Below are 24,701 nucleotides of genomic sequence, written 5' to 3'. Positions count from 1 at the left end.
ACAAATTTCCTTCCTCTTTTGGTTCTATGTTGAGTTGTGTACAGTATAAATAAAACAAGTATTGTAAGAACACTCACATTCCACTTCAGGACTCAAAAGGAGGCCAAGGTACAAAGTTTAATACAGTATTTAAAAAAAGGGCATTAAAATGTAATGTCATTTTAAACAATTTGTTCAGATCTTCCACTGACTGCAGAGTAAAGGATTTATCATACACAGGCAGTAATTCATGGCAACAGGTTCCCATGCTGTCATGGTTTCATACAGGGAAAGCAGCTCCCATAGCTGCTGGGACTGACACTGGAAGGCAGGAAAACTGGCTGTGGGATTGTTCCCAAAGCACACACTGCATGGAGTAGCACTGCCAAGTGTGCTCCCTAGACTATCCAAGGAGTTGACAGGTTAAATGAGTAAATTCTAACTACATGTTGTATTAAAGAACATTTTCTAGAAGTTTCTTTCAACCATTTCTGACTCTGATCATCCATTTGGCACACGTGACCAGCACTATAACGGGGCTTGAGTTAACAGCTATTCTGAATATTACTTGCTTTAGGAGCACAAACAGAGGCATATGCACCCAGAAAGTCAATTCCAATTGTCCCTTTCTTGCAGAAGGCTTTGCATCTGTTTTAAGATCCACATCAGCCCAGATGTCTGCCCTGCTCCAGCAGATGGGCAGCTGCCATAGTAGTCACAGCCAGGCAGTGGCCCAGGTCAGTGATGAAGAGCTGTTCAAGCATTTTGGAGTTCTGAGTACAGGGCAGATTTTAAACTTCTTACATTACTGAGTTCATTTCAGCATGAAAGAATAAAATCAAATTTTCTAAGGATCTGACAGGTCCTCTTCCTATAAGAGGACTGATTTTCCCAATCTCCAAAACCATCTGAAATTCCTATCCTAAAATAAAGTTGTTAAAGTCCAATTTTGAAAAGACCTCTACAAGCCCTATCTTATGCAGGCGTAACAGGGAAACAGGAAAAGAAAATCTTCTTGCATATAAATGGTATGGTGAAGATCTGTGTTATGTTCACCGGGTTTTCAAGTGCACACCATGTGACCAGTGAGTGTCTGGCCATATTTTTCCTTGTAAAAATATTTTTAAAATTATAAAATATAAGAACAAGTATCCACGGAGCCATCTGGTGCATCTAGCCAAAGACAAGCTCTGTGCTCCTTACAGAGGGTGCAGAGTGCAGCAGGCAGACATGTCAGAACCTACTCCACATACCCCATCAGGCCTTCAAAGCTGGCCCTGATCCATAACACCCAAAGGTTTTACAATAATATCAAAGCATTACACTGGGTCTCACTGCTGTCCATGCAAACATTTGATGTCTTTCCTGTTAGTGGAATCATCTAAATGACCTCAGACAACCCACTCTGCACTGCACCAAAAGGAAGCAGGAAAACACTTTTGTTAATTCTGAATTTTTACCTACTGAAGTAATGTTGAGAACTGGAGTTGTCAGCATGGAGGCAAAGCCACTAACCCTACCAAGAACTGCATAGCAAGCAAAATTTCAGCCACACCAGATGTGGTTCAAGGCCAAGTGCACCTGGGTCAGGGCAATCCCAGATGCAGACTGGGTGGAGAATGGAACAAGATTAGCTCTGGGGAGAAGCATTTTGGAGTGTGGTTGTCAAGATGTTTGACATGACCTGACCATGTGCACTGACAGCTCAGAACCTCACAATGTCCTGGACTGCATCCCCACCTGCAGCATGAGCAGCAGGTAAGGCAGATTCTCCCCCTCTCTCCATTCTGATGAGACCCCACCTCCAGCTCTGGGGACCGAACACAAGAACAACATTGATCTGTTATAACAAATCCAGAGGGGGCCACTGCTAGGGCTGGAGCCTCTCTGCTCTGGAGATGTGCTGAAAGAGCTGGCAGGGTGTTCAGCCTGGGGAAGAGAAGGCTCCAGGAAGAGCTTACAGCCCCTTCTGGTGCCTAAAATGCTCTCTCTCCAAGAGAGCCAGAGAGGGACTTTGGACAAGGGCCTGGGACACCAGGACAAGATGGAATGGCTTCCTAACTGAGGGCAGGGTTAGATGGGAATTCATTCTTCCCCATGAGGGTGGTGAAGCCCTGGCAGAGGTTGCCCAGAGAAGCTGTGTCTTCTCTATTCCTGGAAGTGTCCAAGCAAGGTTGGACAGGGCTTGAAGCAACTTGGTCTAGTGGAAGGTGTCCCTGCCCATGGCAGGGGATGAAACATGATAAGCTCTAAGGTTCCTTTCCACCCAAACTCTGATTTTTCAGCTAGAATTTTGCTACATGGAAGATACTAGCATTACAAAGCATTTTCAGGTGCTGCCTGAAGGCTGAAGCCACATGCTGAAAAGGTCTCTCCTCATTCCTCCTCCTGCTGAAGGTTTTACACAGCAGCTCATGGCTTCAAATCAGCCTAACTAGGATCCCTCCAACTTTCTGAAATATACACATAGAAAAACCAGTTTACATCCTCAGTGATTGGAAATCAGTGCCATGAATACAACAGCAAAGTATTTGCACCAGGTGAACTCATTCCAGATCTCACTGAATAGACACTTCTGCTATTCCTTTTTGTTGTTATTACTGACAATGGAACAACCACTAATTAAACTTGGAGTTTTCACCTAGAGGTCTTGGTGTAGCCCATAAAGACACAGACCATGTGAGATGTTTCAAACATGGAGTAGTATATTAACTTAATGCTTAAGGTTTACTTCCAGAATCAGAAAATGCAATGCTCTCTTTGTTGTTGTTTAAGGCTGAATTGCTTTTGTATAGATATTTTAATTGGGAGCGGGTGGTGGGGCAATGGCTCAGTGCATACAACACCAAAATATCCTCTTTTTCAGATGAAAATGACCATCTATCACATGGACCCTTATCTGCTAAACATTTTGGTTTGTGGACCTAGTGCCTTCTTGAGGCTTAGCTTCCTTTGTTCCAAACACCTCTCAAGCTCCATGTTTTTGCATTCCCTTGAGGCAAGCACCCAGTACATACACCAGGGTAATCAATTGTAGCATGGGGTGTTGAGAGTGGGGCTCTTGGAAAACTGGCATTACAAAGAGACACCACATGTCATTTTGCTGATGAAGAAACATGAAAATAATTTATACTCTTTCAAGAAATTTCCTGCAGTCTTTTTTGTAGACTTCAGAAGCCTGGGGAGACCAGAAGAACAGCTGGAGACCAGCTGGGACACGTTTCTTCATGGCTCCTCTTCCCTCATACTCTGGGATTGCCACCTATTTGACTATTAGGTGGCAGTTCTGTGGAAGTACCACAGCCCACAGGTGATTGATTCAGCTTCTACTTCATATTTTCAAAATACATTTGTTCTATTTAGGCATTTCCTGTTGCCATACATAGTTCTTACAATAAATGGAAAACAGACCAGGTTTTAACAATAAGATATTATTACCTAATTTATATAAACCTAATTTTTATAAACCTATTACTACTTCTAAAAAGATTTATCAAAAATATAAACAATACTGTTAAATTCAACTTACACTTCATAGCTACAGGAGGTATAACAACAGGACAAGAAATATAACATGACAAGCTAAGTAATTGGTTATTGCTGAATCAATTTCTTCTTGAAGGCTTCTCTAAGTGGTTATCTAACACTGGAAAATGAAGATAATAAAACCTTACCAGCCATACATTACAATGTAAAAGTAACTGTTTTGCTGTGACTCAAATCGAAACAATAATTTTAAAATATTATACTTCCTGTGCAATAGGAGCTCATACAATTTCTAGAAGGACAAAGCTACTTGCCTTGGGGTTTCTGTAGAGGATGCATTTTGGCCAGTGCAGTTTTGGTTTTGGGCTTCCTTCCAGCCTGATGGAGACATTGTGCTGAGCTGAGGTGCTGCAGTTCCCCACATGCTTCCAACACGGGATTGGAGTCAATGTGACACTTGATTCGAAAAGGAGAACAAGGGCAACCTGAGGGAAGGAAAGAAGTCAGTATTTATTTTGTTCTATTGATCCTGAAGAAAATTTTGCTACTTCTGGAAGTATGTCACTCATCCAAGCTCCTGAGGAAGGGAAGGGGAGAGCCCTTCACTCACAAATTATTACAACCAATATACCCAGCCTTTACAACCCTGTTAAACTGCCTGACTGATAAGACAGGCAGAATTTCAGCAATCCTTTCTTTAATTAATTATTTACTTTTTTACCACAGACACACAAAATAAAAGAGCAAATATAAAGGCTAAAAAACATTTCAAAAGGATTTCTCCAAGCAGAAATACAAGTGCTGCAGCATATAAAGTTATGTTACTTGATAAAATACAACTGTAATAGGATGATTCAGAAATATGTTCCACGTGGTGGGAATGGTACAAATGCCGATTCTTGAGATTTAATCAGTCATTTAATCACTAATTGCATTTTATGCCTATTTATTACCCCTCCTTACATAAAATATTAACATGCCTGCAAAAGGCTCCAGTGTAGAAGATGCCATTAAGATACAATCCAGTGGCAACACAGAGGAAGATGTGCTAAATACAAATGTTGGTCTTCAGTTTTACATTCTTGATTCACTTTTGTGAAGACTCGGAAAACAAACCATCATGGACCCTGCAGTATTTGATTTGGAGTTTTTCTGGACTTGTGGCAAGCCTACACAAAACCCTTATGTCAGCTTTTCTAGTGTGTCATGAGAAGGTTAAAAAGAGTTTAAAAAGGAATGTGGTTTAAAGTTGCTGCATATGAACATATAAATATATAGGGTTCTGGCACTTCTCAGAAATGGAAAAACACATCAAATTTAGAAATTTGAACATAAATGCACTAAAAAAGGGCAAAGAAAACATGACAAACACTCTTTTCCTATAATTGTTTTGAAATGGACTAGCTGAATTTACCAGAATCTTGCCAGAGTGGAGTGTAGCCTGTATCACATAGAAAGGATTCATCTAAAGGTGAAAAACCAGTCTTTGCCTTTCTGTGATGTCTTCAACAACATGGCTTTAGCTTCAAAAATGCAATCTACTTTCAGCCAGATTCCTATTAAGATCAACAACCTGAAATGAAAAGCACTCCCATTCACATCAACTAAATTATCCTGGATTTATATTAATGGTATTAAATCAGGATGTGACCTTTTGAATAAAGCCCCTGGATCTGAGCTATGCAGACTGAAGATTTTGCTGTCAAAAATAGATTCAGATGGCACAAATCTACTTACTGATCTCTGCCACCCAAATATACAATCCCTAAATTCCCCATGTATGGCTGCCAGTTGTTGCTGGCTGAAGCTTCATTAGCATTTCTACCACAAAAATCTTCTTCTCAGCAGATTTGAGACCAGCTATTAAAACATCCTTCCAGCTAAAACCAGGAAATTAAAAGTACTAGGTTCTATTCAAATATAATTTCATTTAACAGAAAAATGCAGTGAAAACAGACAAGATTATTAAAGAAGATTAATAAATTACTGCAAACACATCATCACTGACAGAATTTATGCTGATGGCTCAGTTCTGGGTACCAAAAGCTCCCTGTGACAGCAGCAGTGCTGCCACAGGCCAGCTTTTAAGGGGAAGGACTATGACTTCTTCCTTGTGAACAGTAGCTCAACACAGCCAGAAATTAAAACAATGCACAAGGGAAAAGCCTGAATTTGAGAAAATTAGAAGGGGGGCGTGCAGAAAACAGAGCCCAGTGTTTCAGCAGGTATTCACCAGCGTGACAGGAATGCAATCTAGCAATGTTGTATTTTCTTAAAAATTCCTTCAGTGATCCAGTTCCTCAGTGGACAAATCTCTGCACCTACGACAGCTGTAGAAAACTGGAGAAGACCCCTCTAAGCTGTGCTGTGCTGTCTGATGACACAAGCACGGCACCAGTTTCAGCTCTGGCAAAGCAATGAAGTCCTGGTAGATGCCAGACACGTCCACAGCCCCCACAGCAGCTGGAGGAGAGCCACAGCTTCTCCTGCCCTCAGGCACCACATCTCTAGGGAATGCCCAGCTGGACATCCTAAACCAAGCCCAGCTACCCCATGATGACTTGGGATAAAGTACAAGGTACCCTAAGCATCCGCCATTCTTCAACCACTGCCACAAAAAAAAGGACTGTACTGTATCACTTTGCGAAGTTTCAAAAGGAATTAAAATCCAATTCCTGTTTCTTTCCTCCTGGGATTCATTGCTGTAAGCCACCTTACTTTTTTACACTGAAAACAAAACCTAGTGTTTCCTTCATTGGTGTCAAATGTGTGGCACCACCAGACACCCCTTTTGTCTGGGCTAAAACCTCTAATCACTATTTACAGTACTGCAAAGCAGAGTGTTTTGACCCTTATTTTATAAATTCACACATAAATTCTTCCTCTTATGCTGTTTTATTAACTCCAGCATTTTCCTCAAAACCACTTAAGGAGGTTTAAGAGGAGCTCACCTCTTCCTCCTGTCCACAGCCCAGCTGGGACCTCAGCAGGGGTGTGGGCAGTGTGTGTACAGCCCTGCTACAGAACCCAGCTCAGTGACACTGACAACAATTAGCTGACATTTTTCTGGCATTCCAAAACATCAAATTCAGCAAAAAGAGTGACAGAAAAGTTACCATCATAAGCTTTCAGAAACAGATGCAATCAAGCAAACATTTATGTTCCAAAGCAAGCAAGAATCTGGCATGGACTGCAATTCCCCACCAAAAGAGAGGTGTATCACTTACTTGTGCTCGAGCAGAGACTCACACATTTTTTCTTACTTGCTTAAGCTGCAAGACAGCCGAAAACAAGGAAGAACAGCTCCTGCTGCAGCTTTAATTTAATGGGTTAAATGCCATGTTCACAGGAACTGACCTCCCCCAGCTCACTTCCGACCACCACTGCGGTTGGTGAGTCAAAGCATATAAACGTGGCAAATGCCCGTGGAGCAGTGTGCTAAGCACAAGTCACAGGAGATTACTGCTGGCTTTGACTTTCAAACCCTCTGAAAGGCAACACACAGGATGTGGATGCTTTAGAAGCCTGAATCTTCTGAAACAGAAAAGAGAAAGCTAGACAGTGGAATCACTGATTCTCAGAATGGTTTGGAGTGGAAGGCACCTTCAACAAAAACAATCCTGTTCCAGCTCCCCTCCACTAGACCAGGTTACTCAGAGTCTCATCCCACCTGGTTTTGGACACTTCTGGGAATGGAACAGCCAGAGCTTCTCTGGGCAACCTGTGCCAGGACTTCACCAACCTCACAGAGAAGAATTTCTTCCTAACATCCAACATAAACCTAAGCTCTTTTCGTTTGAAGCCATTCCCCCTTGTTCTATCACTACATACCCCTGTAAAAAGTCCCTCTCTAGCTCTCTTGTAGGCCTCTGTCATATTTTTATAGAGATTTTTGCTTAGGTATAGTTTGATTTTAATGCAAGAACAGTCAGTAACAGCAGTAACATGTCATGGAAACCAACAAAAACACAGTTCTCAGGACACAAACTCACAGTCTGCTTCACAGTTTGAGAAGGGAAATGGGGGACCACAAAAAGTGACAATAATGAAGGGCCACAAAAGTGACAATAAATGCAATTCTATCAGCAAGATATGGAGCTTGCTAGAAGATTTACATCAAATGTCTTCAAAATGTTAAAAGCTTCTTCTTCCCCTATCCTGCTCTCCCATCAGAATCTCCACAGGAAATAATAAAGGATGAAGCAAAATCTAAAATTTTTGAATGAATGCTGCATTTCAGGGCAGACTCCATCTCTGAGGAGCCACAGAGGGGCTGCTGCTTTGGGTTCTTACAAAAAACACAGTGCTGACAAACCCTGCCAAATCCCTCAGTCTGAGCAGGGCTGCCAGAAATTTGGTATAAAATTCAGTTCACCTCACACCACCACAGAAACACAGACACAAAAAAAAGCTTTTCACAGAGAGAATTGCATCACTAAAATCAACAAATTTGTGCATGTAAAGCACAAGAAGGACCAAAAGTTTCCCTAGACCTATAATACTACTACTTGGGATTTTTGGATTTGCTGCACTTTCATCCTGTTCTGACCAATTTTAACTGCCTTAGGAGAGGATGCTTTCTCTAACAGATGTTAGAGCATCTCTAGTGTCACTACTGAACATCATTACCATTATATCTTCCATAAACCTGCAGCAAAATACCCTGCCTTTATTCTCATTAGAGTCTCCTGAAGTACATTCCTGCAAGCTAATCCAAATAAAGGCTGTGCTTTACCAGCAAGCATTGGCACACACTTTACATCTCTCATCATCTGAATCACAACAGGCATATTCTGGAGAAAGGAGTTTTCAGCTCTGGCTTGAGCAGGTTTTTACATAAAAGGAGTAAAAACCTCTTTTACACGCTCATTTCAGTCTCTGTATCTGTCATTGCAATCTTGTTTTTATTGCCCTATCCAGAAAAGCACCTAATCCAGGTACCTGTGCAAAGCTCTTCCAGCACTCTGGGACATTTCACACTTGATCCTGCAGCCAGGGATTTCTCCACAACTGCTTTAAAGAAACCATTCACAGAATTTTAATTATTCATTTAATCTGGTATAGTTTCATTTAAAGAATTAGCTTTTCAACAGACCTACATCAAGCCTTTCCTCACAACAATAAAGCAAGCTCCTTGGCCCACCCAATGCTCTCCAGACAGGGTACTACAGCACAGCCCTCAGTTTCTATCCTGCATGTAAATTTAAAAACTTCAGCCTCCAGACTCACATTTGTCCAGCCAGAAGCCCTGCTGGCACTTTTAGTCCTCCATGAAGCAGCAATGCAGTGTCAGTCCAGGCTCTCTGGTCCCCCACCACTGCAGGGGCAGCTTGGGCACCAGAGCCTTTCCCTCACACATGGCTTAGCTGGCAAGCTGCTATTAAAAACTGGCTACAAAAGTGATTCTCAAGTGTTTACTTTACATTTATATAATTACAATGGTCAGAAGAGTTCTGAGTGACAGAAATGAGGAGCTTCAACACCTAATTCTTTATTGCAGCACTACTCAACACAGATGTGCAAACCAAATTCCTGACAAAATCCTGGTACTTACCCAATGACAAGGTAAAGAAAAGGCAAAAATACAAGCATGTCTCAGAAATCCTGCTGCTAAAAAGGCATTACATAAAACTTTACACTGGGTAAAGGAAAAAACCCAGACAAAAAATCAAGCAGGCACTTCACTCAGAAGGAAAATGAGAAAGAAAACAAAGTAAAGCACCACAGAATATATTCTCCTCCAGGACTAACAACAGGCACAATAAAGCCCCGAAACAAAAATATTTTTCTTTCCTGTATGAAACAGGATGTGGTACTGCAGTTAGCAAGCACTTACCTTCAGGTCCTGAGGTTATTGGTACAAAGTTTTAAAAAAAAGGTCTGGTGTTTTTAGTGACTGTGTTTTAACTGAGCCCCCTGTTAACATCCACACTGAGGACACGCCTCTGCTGCACAGCCCCAGCCTCCCTCCAGTCACAGGAGTCAGCCACAAACTACAGGGCTGTGCAGGTTTATCAGTCCTTTTTGTCACTCTATATTTTGCTAATAAACTTCTAAGTGATTATAATTTAAACTCTGCTGGAGTATAGATGAGGACTGATGGATTTTGGGGGGCTTGAGAGGTTTTTTAAAGTAGTTATATATGTCCTCTCATGTGGTTTAACACAAATATTTTAATTTCTAGACCTGTGTCTGCAGTGCTGCTGAGTGTGATAATGAACTACACAGTCAATGTCCTGAACCAATATCAACATTGTGTGTTTTCCACAGTATCACAGGATCATGGAATGATTAGGAATGGAATAGATCTCTGAGTTAGTTCACTGGCTTCCCCCCACCACCTGCATGTTCACCACTGAACCATGTCCCCAAGCGTCACCTCCACACATTTCTGAACACTTCCCCTTTTTGAACACTCCACCGCTGTCCTGGGCTTGACCACCTTTTCAGGGAGGAAATTTTCCCTAGTATCGAACCTAAACATCCTCTGGCACAAGCTGAGGCTGTTTCATCTTGTCCTGTCCTTTGTTAACTGGGAGAAGAGACTGACACCCACCTATCTGAGTGGCAACTCTCAAGTTCTCTCATGATGTTCTGTGACAAACTTGTACCAGAGTTATTCTTTCTTATTTTGTTCATATTTGTATCCCTTTGGAGAGTATCAGTCTGGCCTTGGGTTTCATCTCTCAGTTGAGTTGGACACAGGTGCCCACCAGTAACTTTTGCATTAGCATTTCTAAAATAACTCAGAATTTGGGCATATCTTTACAGATCTGGTCCCAAACTTTGGCAAACTTATGATTTCAAGCTTCCAGTGACATTCCCACAAGGCACACAGGAAACAGATTTCCAATTTGAAAACAGCATGTTTAATTTCTCTGTCTAGGGCTGGAGACTGTTCATTGGTAAGCAAATTCCTGCATTTAGCCATAGTCTTCTCAATATTTACATCTGGCCTGCTCTTCATATTGACATCCAGAAAATAGACATTAGGGGATACTGAACATCAAATCCCCATAAATGGAAGGCAATTACAAACTTTTATGATCTAACAAAGTATAACAAAGAGGCTGTGAAAATCTCACTCTCCTGGAGGAATCATTTAGCTGACTTTCCCCCTCAAATGGCATGGCTTAATTAGGCTAAAATAATCACCACAGTAACTTTCTGTGACACAACATCAAAGGTAGAAGAGAAAAACCCCTGAGATTCTCCCATCTAGTAAGAAAAGCAGGTTAGATGACATAAAAAGACTGAGGCACAAAGAGTGACAAAGTAAAGAAGAAGGAGCCTGGGGTAGGTGTCAGCCAGCCTGACATTGCAGGAGACAAAAGCCCTGCCAGAACGCTGCTCACAGCACACATCAGGAGATTCAGACATCACATGGGGCTGTCAAACGCTGCTCCTTTACTCGAGAAAGGGAGGCAAGAAAGGATGAGCAGCCAGACGCATTCTTGGGTGCACACAAGTCTTGTCCTACTTTTGTGTGATGAAATGCAAAGCAACTTGTTTAACTTCAGCAGCAGATTTCAAGACTTAATTCCTGCATTGGCCAAGGTGCAGATGCCAAGGTCCAGATATCAAAGTCCATCTTAAGTTGTTGCAGATGCCTAATTTTGAAGGGGAAAGGAGGACTGGTTTTCATTCATATATTTCATTACAATTAACATGAAACCCAGAGTTCATTAATTTGTAAGACCGTATTTTGCTTTGCTTTGCTCTTTTGCAAAAGGATTCATTGAAGATACAAGATAATGGCCTTTTTTCCCCTTTTTCCTGAGTTCAGGATTGAGTATTGAGCAGATAACATGCAGAGTTATGTTAAGTACTAGAAACAGACTAGAACTCTGTCTCAGGAAGTTTTAGTTATAGCCAAGAAATAATGATGATTTTACCCTCATCATTCTCATCCTAGCCAGGTGAGCAGAAGTAAGGGCATTTCTCTGACTCACAGGACAAGTCCCACACACCACCACTATGGGACCCTTCAGCACAGCAGCAACATTTCTACTTATCTTTTCCTCCTCTTGCCTCGTCCCCATTCAAACTCACTTTGCATCTCATGTTTCTGGTTATTAACTCGGTTTAGCTCTGGTCTCCAGTTTCAGTCTGGCTGATTCCACCACGACACAGGGATGCTTTCCCACAGACAACTCCTGGTCTCCCAGAAGGGAACACCCCATACAGAACTGATCCCTCTGCAGTGTCCCCAGAGATCAGCCAAAGGCAGCTGAGCATCACATGCAGTTTGTAGCTGCAACTATAAATTCATTTTCACCACAGATTTCCTAAGTTGAAGCTATCATTTTGCCTGACAGCCTCAGAGGCCTCCCTGATTTCAGATGTCTGTATCATCTCTCAGATGCCCACACTGGATGACTCTCCTCTAAGATGCCCACACCAGATCCCCATGAAGGGAATGCAGGCAGAATCTTTATTCAGCATTCCTGAGACTTTCCTCTTAGAGTAGCAGAGAGTTTGTTTTTCTTTTTCCCCTGACAAGTAAAAGGTTTTTCATTATGATGAAAGAGTCCTAATTAATAATTACACTGACTGTGCAAATCAAAGAACTATTTCAGGCTAATAATACACCTGCAACTTCACATCTGTACTACTTTAACACAGGAATTGCAACACCAGCGCGATCCATTACTGTAAAAACCTAAAGAGATTTATTCTACAAACAAATTACTGCAGCCAAAGCCATCTCAGTTTGTTCCTTTCAGGTTACCTGCAGCTGGGTGATTCAGTGTCTTTGGGATTCTCTCCCAAGAACAAAGAGAAAGATGGCAGATCTCCAATTCCCAGAACTGGTGGGAAGAGGGAAGAAGAGAAAGAAGCAATTACAATGCCCACCTTCCAGTGATTTAAAAGACACAATGATGAGAAGCAGCCTGATCAAGTCCTATGAGCAAATTCCAGCCTTCATTCAAAACCATGTCAAAAAATGTTTCATGTGCTTCATTTCTTCTTTTACTAAAAGCTTATTAAATTGTTATTCCTAATGACAAATGCAGCATGCAAGGATCCCTCTCTGCTCAGTTGATGTGCCTGTGCATATTCTAAATGTCACACATTGCAATGTGCAAGATCTCATTTAACCAGCAAGATGAGTAAAAATTACCCTCCCCTTAAGATTTAATGACAATATAATTAATCTCTAATAGTGTCCCAAACAACTGGCTTTCTCTTTATAATCCTGAATTGTTTCATTAGTTTTAGTAAACCAATAATTAGTCTTTGCTGATTTAAAAGTCTATTTAGGTACTAAATAAAAATATGTAAAACTGAGCTCAGGTTCTTTGCTACAGAAGTGAGCTTTGCAAGGCAGGATTAGCTTTTCTGTGTGATCACAATGTGCTGTCACTCCACACTGCAGAAATCAAGAAAATTCTACTTCATTATTGAAAAGCACAGTGAATATTTTTACACTATTTTGACAGCAGAGCTGCATATTTCAAAATCCAGAACAATTTCACAATAATTACTAAAACAAAGCATATTTCATTTCTCAGTGTGGCTCAGCAACACCCTACCTGAAGTTTAAAGCTTTGGCAGAAAATGGCCAAGCCACAGAGTCTTTGAGGTTGGAAAGGGCTTGGGGAGATCACCCAGTTGAATCTCTCTGCTCATAGCAAGGCCACATGTAAGATCATATTTACAGGAATATGGACATGGGCTAAATGAACCAGTCTAGCCTTCTGGAACTAAAGAATGAGGTCATCTTTGTGGATAAAAAAGCTGATGTTGCAAGAAGAAAGAAGAAGCAGAAAAGCTGACAGAAAAAGGGGTGTCAAACCAAGTAAAATGATGCTTACAGCATCTACCAGTTAGATTAAGAAAAGAGATGTGTGCTTGCCTGGTGGACACACAGAGCTCCCGATCAAGAGATGTGTGGACAAAGTGGAGCTATCAATTAAACAATGCCTGACTCTGTAGACCCAGATAAGAAGTAAATATAAACAATGTTTAGAAGCAAAATAAATGGCTTTTGCCTGATTCACATTGAATCGTGCAGAGTCCTTTGTCTCTCAGCTGACCAGAGAACACAATCTTTACCCTCTCTGCAGCCTCAGGCTCTGCACCCTGCTCCTCCAGAGACCTACACACCCAGGTTATCCCAGAGCCACTCCTCAGCTCAAACTCCACATCTCTTCCAGCCCTGGGGAAACACAAAAACATTTTCTGTACGTTGCAGATGGAGGAACCAAGAGCAAACAGGCTTAGATCAATGCTTCCTCACTCTGTGATCCACAGTCTCTAAGATCCAAAGTGAGAGCAAGAAAAAGAACCTGGGAAAGGTTAAAGCTGTCCACAGTAACAATGCACAGATAAATAAAGTGGAAGAGCTTGAAAACCACCGAACCACTTCCAGTATTTTGGATCCCAGTCAGAGGATAGCATAAAGCATCCTTTATTTCAGCCAAAATTTCAGCTTCAGAGCTATTTCAGCTCCAAAGAAAGGAACACCAGATCAAAGGCCTCTAATAAAGTACAGAGAAAAACTGGAGTAAAAGGAATTAGTATTAGTTTTCCCAACAAAACCTCAGTTAATTCATTGTATTTATAGCAGCTGTTTCATCTCTCCTGTTATCTAAAATTGCACTTTCATCCAATCCATAGCCACTACAATGTGAAAACCAAGGACATTTTGCAAGAACCCAAGTTATCATTTGGGACATCAGTTTTAAGTCACAAACAACAAAATCCCTGTGAATGACTGCTAAATCTTCATTCTAAAGAAAAAAACAACATACTTCATCTCAAAATTGAATTACAACTCTGCCAGAAATAATTTGAAAAGAAATATCTTTAAGCAGTCGGAAGCTCAAGCTGAACAGAAACAGGCAACAATTTCAGAATCAGACCATTAACCCAAAATATACATCCAAATTATTACTGTGAAAATAGTATACATTCTCTCTTGCTTAAGTGACAGCTTTCAATTCCTAAGTAAACTTAGAGTGTGGTCTATCATTACATAAAATATAACAGGCAACTAGCATTTTCCAATATATATGTGTAGCTAACATGGATAATTATAAACTACGTCACTTGCACAGGATGTCTGAATATTTGTGTTTTAAATTATATTGCATAAAACAGCACATACTGCATGGTAGTCACTATTTCAATAATTCCTGGTTTCTATATAATTTCTGCATCATTATTATATATTATTCTTCCATTAATGGAGAAATATCCATGTATACAAAGCATCTTTGCTTATTGGCAAAGATGCGTTATTAAGAAAGGATGACTAGAGGGATTAAAAAATAAAAGCCATTACAGAAATTAAGACGCTATTAAGAAAAATCCAAAGAATTTTCACTGTAGAAGAAAGACAGTAAAAGAAAAGATCATTACGAGATTATTTCAGATAATAAATGACTCTTGTAATAAATTTACAATTTTGAGCTCTTATAATAATTGACAGTGAGAGTGTAATTTAGTACTAACATCATAATCCTAACAGTTGCTTAGAATGGGTTGTGGATAAATAATTTTTGTTTGGTTGGAGTTTTTTCAGATCTATTATGGCATATTGGCTTCAGAGAGCTTTAGCTGCTGCCAACATCACATGGAGAGGAACAAGACACCTTTCAGAGCAATATCTTCACATGTAAAGTGAGGACCTGAGTTAGTATCCATCAATAAAAAACAAAGCAGTAACATGAATACATCTCCAGATTGCCCAGGACACTTCCTGCTTCCTTGACAGCACGCTGGTGTCAGCAAACACCACTGAGCCCTCCACAGCCCTTCCAAAAAGAAAACCAAAAACCATCAAGCACGTGCATACACGAATTGCAATAGGAATCAATAATTGATGATGGCCTGGTCACCCTGCTTGATTCTGGGAATGATTGATACATTCCAACTCACTGACTGTCATTGATCATGACACAGACTGGCTGCAGCCCTGAGCCACACTCCCCTGTGGCACTGAGATCTCCTTCGGAATATGATGGGCAGACCCCTCAAAACACTGGGATGATTGTCACCATGCAAAGTTACTGCTCAAAAGGCACCTTAAGCCATGTTATCCTAGCTCATAAATAAACTGAAGCTAATTCAGAGATTAGCTTAGAGCTCAGGTGTCATCCCCCTATATCCAAATCTGGCATTCAGAAATATATGCAAAGTCTGCAGCAGCCGTGTCTCCCCACCTGCCCTGCCCTGTCCAGGGGGACAGCACTCCTCAGAGAAGCCAAACAGGACAGCTGCACCTCTGGCAATTTCTAGGTTAGGCCAAGTGCACAGCCTGCTGTGCACATCCTGCTCTGCACAGCCCTGTTCCCCCAGCCCCACTGCAGTGGTGTCACCACGCCACTGTGTGTGGGGCACATTCCCCATTGTCCATTCCCTCTTCTGTGCTCCTGCCTCACCTCTCAGCCCTCCTGAGACACTCCACACCAGGGACCAGCCCTGAGCTCCAGCATCCAGTGGCTGAAGCTGTGTTCTCAGAATGGGAACGCTCTGCTCAGGTTCTGTGCTGTACTGTGGCAAAAGAAAGATCAGACTTGTCAAGCAAAATGATTGCTTCAAGGTGGTTTTTAATTGAAAAGCTCATTTGCATGAATGGTCAGGAGGATCAGGTATTTTGCTCCCTCTGGGATGCAGTTACAGAATCACAGAATGGCTTAGGTTGGAGGGGACCTTGAAGACCATCTCATTCCAACACCTGCCACAGGCAAGGACACCTTCCACTAGACTAGGCTGGTCAGAGCCCCATCCAATCTGGCCTTGTGAAAAAACAGCCAGAATAAAACTAGAAACAAATTGAATCCTAGGTAATCTCTCTTCATAATTTTCTGGTCACAGATCCAAGAGTATTTCCTCTTCTTCACCATGGTTCACCTTCTTTTCCTGCCTAGATACTTGAATGCAACTCCTACAGCATGCCCAACCCAATATCTACAAAAAACATTCTTGAACTGAACAGATTCCTCTTCCTCTCCACAGAGCAGCCAGTCTGGGATTCTCAGATGCACAAAAAGGCAATGTCCCCTGGCACAGATGTATGCTGAGAAAGGCATAGAGCACAAGATGCACTCTACTGAGGACTTCTACATTCATCTTCTACTAATCTTCCACAAGGGGATAAATTTGGTAACAGGAATGTGTGACTGGCTTAGTGTAACACACATGAAGTGCATTAACCTCCAGTTCTTTTTGCATTTAATACAAGCAGCTACCCAATACGTGCTGTAGCAATCTTACAATTCTGTACCTGTCATTTTGAAACACTGAATAACATTTGAATGCACAGCATACACAAAGCACAGGCAGTTTTCAGAATAAGTGTCCCAACCAGGGATGTTCTCCAAATACTTCAGTTCAGTGACCATATCTGATGATGGAATTACAACAGCTGGTTACAGTTCCATCAAAGAATTCATTCTAGCCACGAAAACATACAAATTTCTTCATATCAAGTAAAATTTAATTTATTACACTTTCTAAACTATGTTATACATTAGGGTTCCTTCTTCTATACAGTAAGATATGTTTTATTCCAAAACATTTTCAGAATTAAAAACATAAAAGCTGTATAAAAACAACAATATATTGGCTTCTTTGACTAAAGAACTTAAATTGTATTAACATTTAACAGCACAAAATTCCAATCTACTCAGCAATCTATTAGAAATACACATAATAACATTAAATTAAAATTACTGGATTTTGACTTTGAAAAAATATTTAAACAAACAAATTGTTAAATTTGTTAAATTTAATTGTTTAATCACCTGAAAGTGGCAAAGGCTTCAAGCAGTTTTGGTGTTCAAAGAGGATGCAAACAAGCCTTTTAGGAGTCACCACCATCTGGCCATAAGGGAGAGCAGGCAGGAGTTGCCTCTCTCCCCAGGGACATACACACACTGTGAGCTCATCATTACTATTCTTATGTAGATCTCACCATGGATATTCAATGACATTTTACAGAGAGATAAGACTTGAAAGCCCTGCCCTCAGGAACCAAAGCCCTCAAGGACAGGGCAAAGCCTGTATACCACACTTTTCAAACTGGAACTATCCATGTCACTGAGAAGTAATTTAGGGGTCAGAGCCCTGCAAAAAGTCAGTAAGACACTGAATTTTGTAACCATTTCCTCAGAAAAGACAACAAATTGCCTGAAGATTAAAGGTAATCTTCTAAGTATCTGTGATTATTAGAAAGTCAGCTCTGACTAGTGCTCCAGGACATGATGAAAGACACAAGCAATGGTTCTAGAGAGCCCATTTAGGGTCATACTGAACACCTCACCTCTTGCAAAGCAACAGCAATGCAACTACGAACATAAACACAACAGAAAGTACAATTACAAAGTCAAAATCTGGTACTACTACTCCACACAAGATATTCCCCAACATAAACCCCCTGGCTGTCAGTAATGTTCTGCCTTTCTCCAGTCTCAGTCCTCCATGACCTAAATATTCACTGATTAGTACTTCTCTGTATTTAACTCTTTGAGGGCCCAGTCCTGAAGCCCTTCATATTTTTCCATCCAGGCTGGACCAAGGCAACACAAGAATGCTGGGCAGGAAAGGGAAACTCAACACCTGGCAGGACCAGCAGATGAGCACTGCCAACGTTCCACGTTTTGTATCTATCGTCATTCTCCTTCTCAGAGTAGTAGTTCCAGAAAAGGACATTTTAACAAACCAGACTAAACACCCAACAGCAGAAAGAAATGGTAAATCCTGGGCTAAAGGACATTATTTAACACAGGTGCAAGATACAGGTGGTGGGATTAATGGTGTGGTTTTATACTACACTTAACACCCTCCCACTGAAAGAGTTTTTCTTCCCTGCTCCCTCAACCACAGACATTACATTCCTCTTAGAAGGTTTTGACTCGACTCAGAATTGACTGAGCTGATCCCATGCACAGGGCAGTGGTGTGAAAGCCACAGTGACACCAAAGGCAGCAGAAAGAGGAGTTGGGGCTGCTGCTGTGACAGGTACTACACTGCAGAACCCTGGGAATGACATGGTTTACTGCAACTCAATTGGCCAGCAAACAGAAACACTTCCTTTCAATTATTATTACCTAATGGCACAGAAAAAAAATATATCAAAACCTCTTGTTCTGCAACAAAATACTTCTTCACTGGGAATCAGAATATTGAAAGTATTCAAAAACGGATACCATTTATTTCTCTTAAAAGCAAAGTCACCTTTACAAGGAAAATAACTCCGGTTTGATCTTTCCACCTTCACAGACCATGACATTTTTACCACTCATTTACTAAATATAACCTAAGTTAAACCAGTTTGCCTTTTATAACCAAAGAGATCGAGACCTTGAGTTTTTTCAATGAAGTGTGTTTTCCAAACCTCTGCAATTTTTGTGGCAAGGGTTTTCTATTGCCATATCACATTTATAGGGGAAATTAAACTTCAACTGATCCCATGCTTAAGTGAAAAGGCTCAGTTTTGGTTTCCTGTTGGAACTTGCACATGAAGAAATTACTTTTTAGGGGGGGGGAGGGGGGAGGAGTGGAGCATGGCAAAGAACAACAGCTTTATAAAAAACAAGATTCAATTTTAACATTGAATTGTGAATTTATCCACTGTGATGAAGTCTTCCCTTTTTTGAAGGGGTGGTAAGTGGGAGCCTGTAAGCTGGAAAGAATTTTTAAACTTTGGATGCAGTTCTTCATGGCGATCCATGAACCCACACTGCCCCTGCACCAGGAAGGGACAAGAATCAGGATTACACTGCAAGCTCTGACACTCAGCAAAACAAGGCTGTTCCTAAGAAAACACTGTAAATTAACTTATTCCTATTCTGTAGGACTGAAACCAAGACTTTTTTTTCCCACTCAGAAATGAATAAAACTAATAAGAAAAAAAACACAGATGCCTTGATTTCAGGTGACTATCACTGAGTGCTTAGAGCACTACTGCTGAGAGCAGGTGGAGCAAACAGCATCATTTCCATCACCAGAATCCTTAAGTACCAAGAATGCTATAATGGCATGGCCAGTGTCACTCTGCCCTATTCCCCACTGGATTTTCATATGTTAGAGGGATTTATTTTGGTGTTGATTTCCTTGCAGCATCAAGCTTGACTCCAACACTTGAAATAAGAAGAGGTTTCTTTTGTTGTTTGTAGTTGGGGTTTTTTGGCAGGGAAAGGAAGCGTGGGTTTATGTTTATTTTTTAGCTACTCCTAAATTCAGGACTTTAAAGTTTTTGCCTCTAGCATTATGATATGTATCCTAACTGTAAGAATCTTGAAAGCAAGGTATGCAACCACAAAAGTCTGTATAACTCCACCAGGCTCTTGCTCTTACTTGTTTTTCTCATTTTGATGAATCTCATATTGAGATTTATCTCATTATTTGAGCCTCTGTCTCAAAATAAATATTCTCAGATGTTTGAGACGAATTTCTAAAGGACTACGTTTTCTGCACATTTTCTATATTCAAAATTATAACATCAGGTAACTTCAAGAAAAAGGGAAAATAGGCTACATCACACAGACATGTGGTTTTTCAGAGGAGAAAATCCTACCCACCTGTATAAAATTTATTTTTAGCATTACTTGAAAACTTAGCTCCAGCATAAGACAGAACTCAAGATTTTCCAAATTAAAAAAGTCATTTTATTATTCATTTGGCATCAAATAAAACATTAGGTTAATGGGTATCAAGAGGAAAATGCATGGTTCTTCACATTCTCATGTCGAGATGCAGTGTAATAATACAAGGTGAAAGTCACTGGCATGTTGTACTTACTTTTCATTGCCTCAGTACTGAAACATACTCAACTCTGCCACAAGGGCAAGTAAATCCATACATTCTCAGAAAATGTCACAGACATCCTTTCCCTCCAAGTTTAGATGGGCACAAGTGACAACTGCAATGATTTTTACTTTCATTTAGCCAAATGATAGTGGTTTTTTTCCATCACGAACTATGATGATAACTGAGGAGTATGTAATTACCCTCCTCTGCTGACCCTGAAATGTCACCTCCACAGAACATCTGGTACTAGTCATTATTTCACCAAATCCATTATCAATTACATAGGTTGCTGCTACAAGTACAAAACAAACACTTCTCCAACCCTAGAAAACCTGACAGGAGGAGGGAGAAGACAGCACCAGGGAGAGATGTCCAGGTAAGATGTCTCCTCCCCAAAGTCAATACTCTTCTAGAAGATTCCTAAGCTGGATCACCCCAAAATATTAACCACAAGATAAGCACATCTAATTCTACACACATGCCTGCAGCTGTGGCAGTGGAGACCAGAAATCAAACGCTGTTCCTCCACAACTCCCCATCAAAGCCTCGCAAAAAAACCTCACTGTGCTTGCAGCTACTGCCTTCCCTGCACACCCTCTCTAACCTGAGGAAACTTTCATTCCCTTCTGAACAGTGCCAGGGCTTCAGGAGAGTGCAGAATGCTCTGTTTGGTTCAACTTCTCACAGTCTGTGTTCACCACTCCAAAATTTGTAAGTGGTGAAATGTGAAAGCCTCAGATGAAGAAAGGAGCTGAACACAAACCTTACTCCCCTCAGGCAGCATGGCTTCACCACGTCCCAACAAGTGGAGAGGAACAGCCAGCAACACATCTCACAAAATCCTCTTCCCCCCCGAGAGGTACGCTCAGCACCTCTTAGCAAAGAAGGGTGCAAGAACTTTGTTTCCTGAGCATGATCAGTGTTTTTTCTTCTTGTCCCTGAGCCTGCCCCTAACTCCAGGCACTCCTGAACAAAGATTCTCTTACACCTTAGCTTGGACATAACTTTCAGGAATGGCTCTGGGTTCCACATGGGAACACCACAAGCACACAGGAATCCTCAGGACCACAGAAGAGCTCAGCAGAAGATCTGCAACACCAAAATTGCAGGAAAGGCGGGCCCTTAACTCCTGCTGGAGGTGCTCATGTCCTTGTTTAGATCCCACCTTAACTGTACAGCAAACTGCATAAATTGTGCTGAGCTTAATCCAAAAAAGCCCCACATGCATCATTTACTTTAAGAGCTGGATATCATTGAAAGCCCTGTAGCAGCAGGAGCTGTAAAATACTCCCTCATATCCTTAAGGAATAAGGATATGAGGAATCCTCATATACCTTAAGGAATGCCTAAGTAACAAATATTTTAAAACAACAAAACAGCAAAAGCATGGAAGGGAAGTCTGGTCCAGGTCCCCATGTTGTCATGGTGACTCCTCAGTCATTTATGTACTTCAGACACATTTAGAAAAAAGGCTACATTTTCACCCCTCCCAACCAAATAATGCAAGAAAGGGGAAAAAAATCCTGCCAGCTTGTCCCAAGCCAATCAAAAGGCAACTGAATCCTTTGATCAGGCAGCACCTCTGAAATATTTGAACAAATACTTTTCCTGCACTGTGAATCAGGTACTCAGACAGGATGGAAACAGACATCAGCAGAAAATTCAAATTAATAATTCATCCAATCCCTCTACCATACAACATTCTGACCAAACAGGTTTCCGCTTCCAGATTATTTAAAAAATAATTACTTACAACATCATTTCATTCATCCCCCATTTGCAGGCACTGTTTGCAAGCAATTGGTTTTCTTTTACCGAGTACTGTGTTCCACATGCTGCTGTTATCATACAGAGCAATCAAACAGCCTTAGCCAGCTCAGAAAGAATAAAATCCTCTCAACATTTACACGCAAATGCTGCATAAATACGGATTTTCAAAAAACAAGACCAATACAGCTCATTATGGAGCTGCATGGAAAGAGCAAATGTTTTACTACCAGCACTAAATTGCTCACACTCAGCAAGCGCTGCCCAACACCGCCAAACCCCCCCACACTTCCACACCAGGAAAAGGCTAATGCACAACACAGCTGAAGAGCAGGCATCCAGTAAGACACCATTTTCTACATGATACCTGAAAAAGCATTACAGACTGCACAAGAAAGCGCTGTTTGAACAGATCACAGCATGCACGCTTACCGGCAGCTCGCCAGCCCAGCCTGGCCAGCCATCTGCCCCTCGCCCGCCCACCTCCCAGCACCGAGGAAAACAAGGCATTCGCTTCACACACACCATCCTGATGACCCCCACCCTCCCCGTTAATCAATTAATGAAGCAAGACTGTTTTTTCCTTACTAAGCAATGTACCAACACTAGGTCACTTGAAGGTTGCCCGTTCCTTCCTGCTGCAGGGCCTCCTAAATAAAAATTGCCCAGCCAAATTCAGGCTTTTTCTTTTTTTTTATATATATTCATTCAAAGCTGTAGGAATACACTCAGCCCTTGACAATGCCGGCTTGCATGATGAAAGAGCAAAAGTAGTTTTGAGGCTGCAGAATGCCTTCTCCGGGTTACCATGGAAATAAATGTGGGAAGGGGAGGGGGCTTCGCTGATGGCAATTCCTGCTACTTAGTGGAGATGTTCTGAAGCCAGACTGCGTGGGAGTGTAGTCCAGGAGAAGAAAATGTGTTTTACTATTACTACTATAATTTTACCTGCACTTCCTTTCATTTGTACCATATTTGACACAGTTGAAAAGCATGAAACTTCCCTAAAATGCTGAGAGGATGCTGCTTGAAACAAGTACAGGATCCCTCCAATGAGGAGCTAAAGAAACTTTATTTACATATTGGAATTTATGCAGGAATTAATGACAAATTAATGTTCAGTTGCAATTAAAACTTGATTGACAAAAATGAACCTGTTGCAGTGCTGAGGCTGTAGCAAGGAGGACTAGCTTCAGGAAGGCTTGGTAAGGAGCATCACCTTGTCATGAAAACACAGGGTAGCCTTTCTCTCATAAACAATTCTCACACATAGTATGAAGCAGATCACCTCAAGGATCTTGTTGTCCCTTGCAGAACTGAGAAAAGATCATCAACAAAAGCCCAGTGACACTGTGACACACTGCTCCACAGTGCTCCTCCGTGAGATCCTGACCCACACCACTGCCACCCTCCCCCTCCTTGGGTCTTGTCAGGATCCCCATGGAAAGTCAACAAAAATAATCTATGGGAGGTGGAAGCCTGGCACCAAATCCCAGTGAGAACAGCCAATACAATTTCATCAAACTGATTATATTTTATACAAATTCAATTAGCAATTTTAGGATATTATTAGTAATATTTTTTTGATATTAAGAAAAATTCTTTAATTGAAACAGAATGGTTAAACATTGGAACAGGCTAATCAGAGCAGTGGTGGAGTCACTGCCCCTGGAAGAGTTCAAAAAATGAGCAAACATGGTGTCTGGTGAAATGGTTTACTGGCCATCATAAGATTCAAAGGTTGGACTTGATGATCTTGTAGGTCTTTTTCAACCTCAGAAAGAGGTAAGAGCTGCTCACTACAGTGACATTAACACAATGCTCCAACCAAAGTGCAATACTCATTGAGCAATATTTGCCACAGAACAAAGCAACTTCTGCAATCATCAGTTCACCACTGACTATTACCAATGTAATTTAATTTTGCACATCAAAAAATTCTCCAAACACTGTCTGTGAACACACAGAAAAAGTTTTTTAACAGTAGTTTATAAATAGAGAGCTCTACCTTGGCACATGAGCCAGACCTCACTCCTTAGCCTCTCTGTAGAGGACACCAAAAAACCTGCACTAACACAAAGACCACTTTGATTTGCAAGCACAGAAGCTGAAGGTGATCCACTCCAAAATCCACCATTTATTTATTTATCATTTCCAATGGGCTTGTTTAGAAAGTAAAGCCAAAAAGAGAGGAGGTAAGCAAGTTGTGGGCCATATAAAAGGAGGAGTAGAGACACTGTGAGAACAATTACAAGCCAGCTGAGCACAAGGCTAGGAAAAACCTGTCAGGCTTTGGAGTTTCTTCTGAAAAGCCCAGTGCTGGCTGCTCCACAGCTGCTCCAGCCAGCCCCCACACAGCTGCCTTCTCCCTGGGGCTCCCTCATCTCTCCAGTCCATGTCAGAGAAAAGGAGACACCACCGAGGTGCCAGTGCCCCAGGAGAAGTGGCTGATATCTTCTACCCAAGTGGGACCAGGGCAAAACCGCTGGGAGAAGTAACCTAGGCCAGGTCCCTTTCTGACTCCTCCCTCACTTGCAGCAATTTCTGCCCCAGTCTGAATTGAGAGGAAGAAAAAAAGTATGAAAAGATTTTGCAACATGTCACAGCAGTAAGATGAATTAATACATTACATTCACACGTATAAAATCCCTAGAACACACACTGCTGGCCCAGGAGCAGAGAAACCCCTCCTGGACCTGAGGGAAGGT

At 41.3% G+C, this 24,701-nt stretch overlaps 1 protein-coding gene across 2 annotated transcripts in view; it reads right to left on the bottom strand.

Annotated features, from left to right (window-relative positions):
- The window catches only part of FGD3 (FYVE, RhoGEF and PH domain containing 3), a 96,346-nt gene that overhangs the window by 44,800 nt on the left and 26,845 nt on the right, over positions 1-24,701 (bottom strand). Inside the window, exons 1-2 of one of the 2 annotated variants that reach the window (XM_058845043.1) lie at positions 6,693-6,797; positions 3,780-3,950 (exon numbers count right to left, since the gene is read on the bottom strand). In XM_058845043.1, coding sequence (XP_058701026.1) covers positions 3,780-3,804 — 25 coding nt within the window. In that variant the 5' untranslated portion in view covers positions 3,805-3,950; positions 6,693-6,797. Of the gene's footprint in view, positions 1-3,779; positions 3,951-6,692; positions 6,798-24,701 lie in introns of those variants that run through there. The other variant, XM_058845042.1, reaches the window with a different exon arrangement.

This window comes from Poecile atricapillus, chromosome 9, assembly GCF_030490865.1.
Source record: "Poecile atricapillus isolate bPoeAtr1 chromosome 9, bPoeAtr1.hap1, whole genome shotgun sequence".
Lineage (NCBI taxonomy): Eukaryota > Metazoa > Chordata > Aves > Passeriformes > Paridae > Poecile > Poecile atricapillus.
The sequence above is the reverse complement of the archived record's forward strand: the minus strand, read 5'-3'. Positions and strand labels throughout refer to the sequence as shown.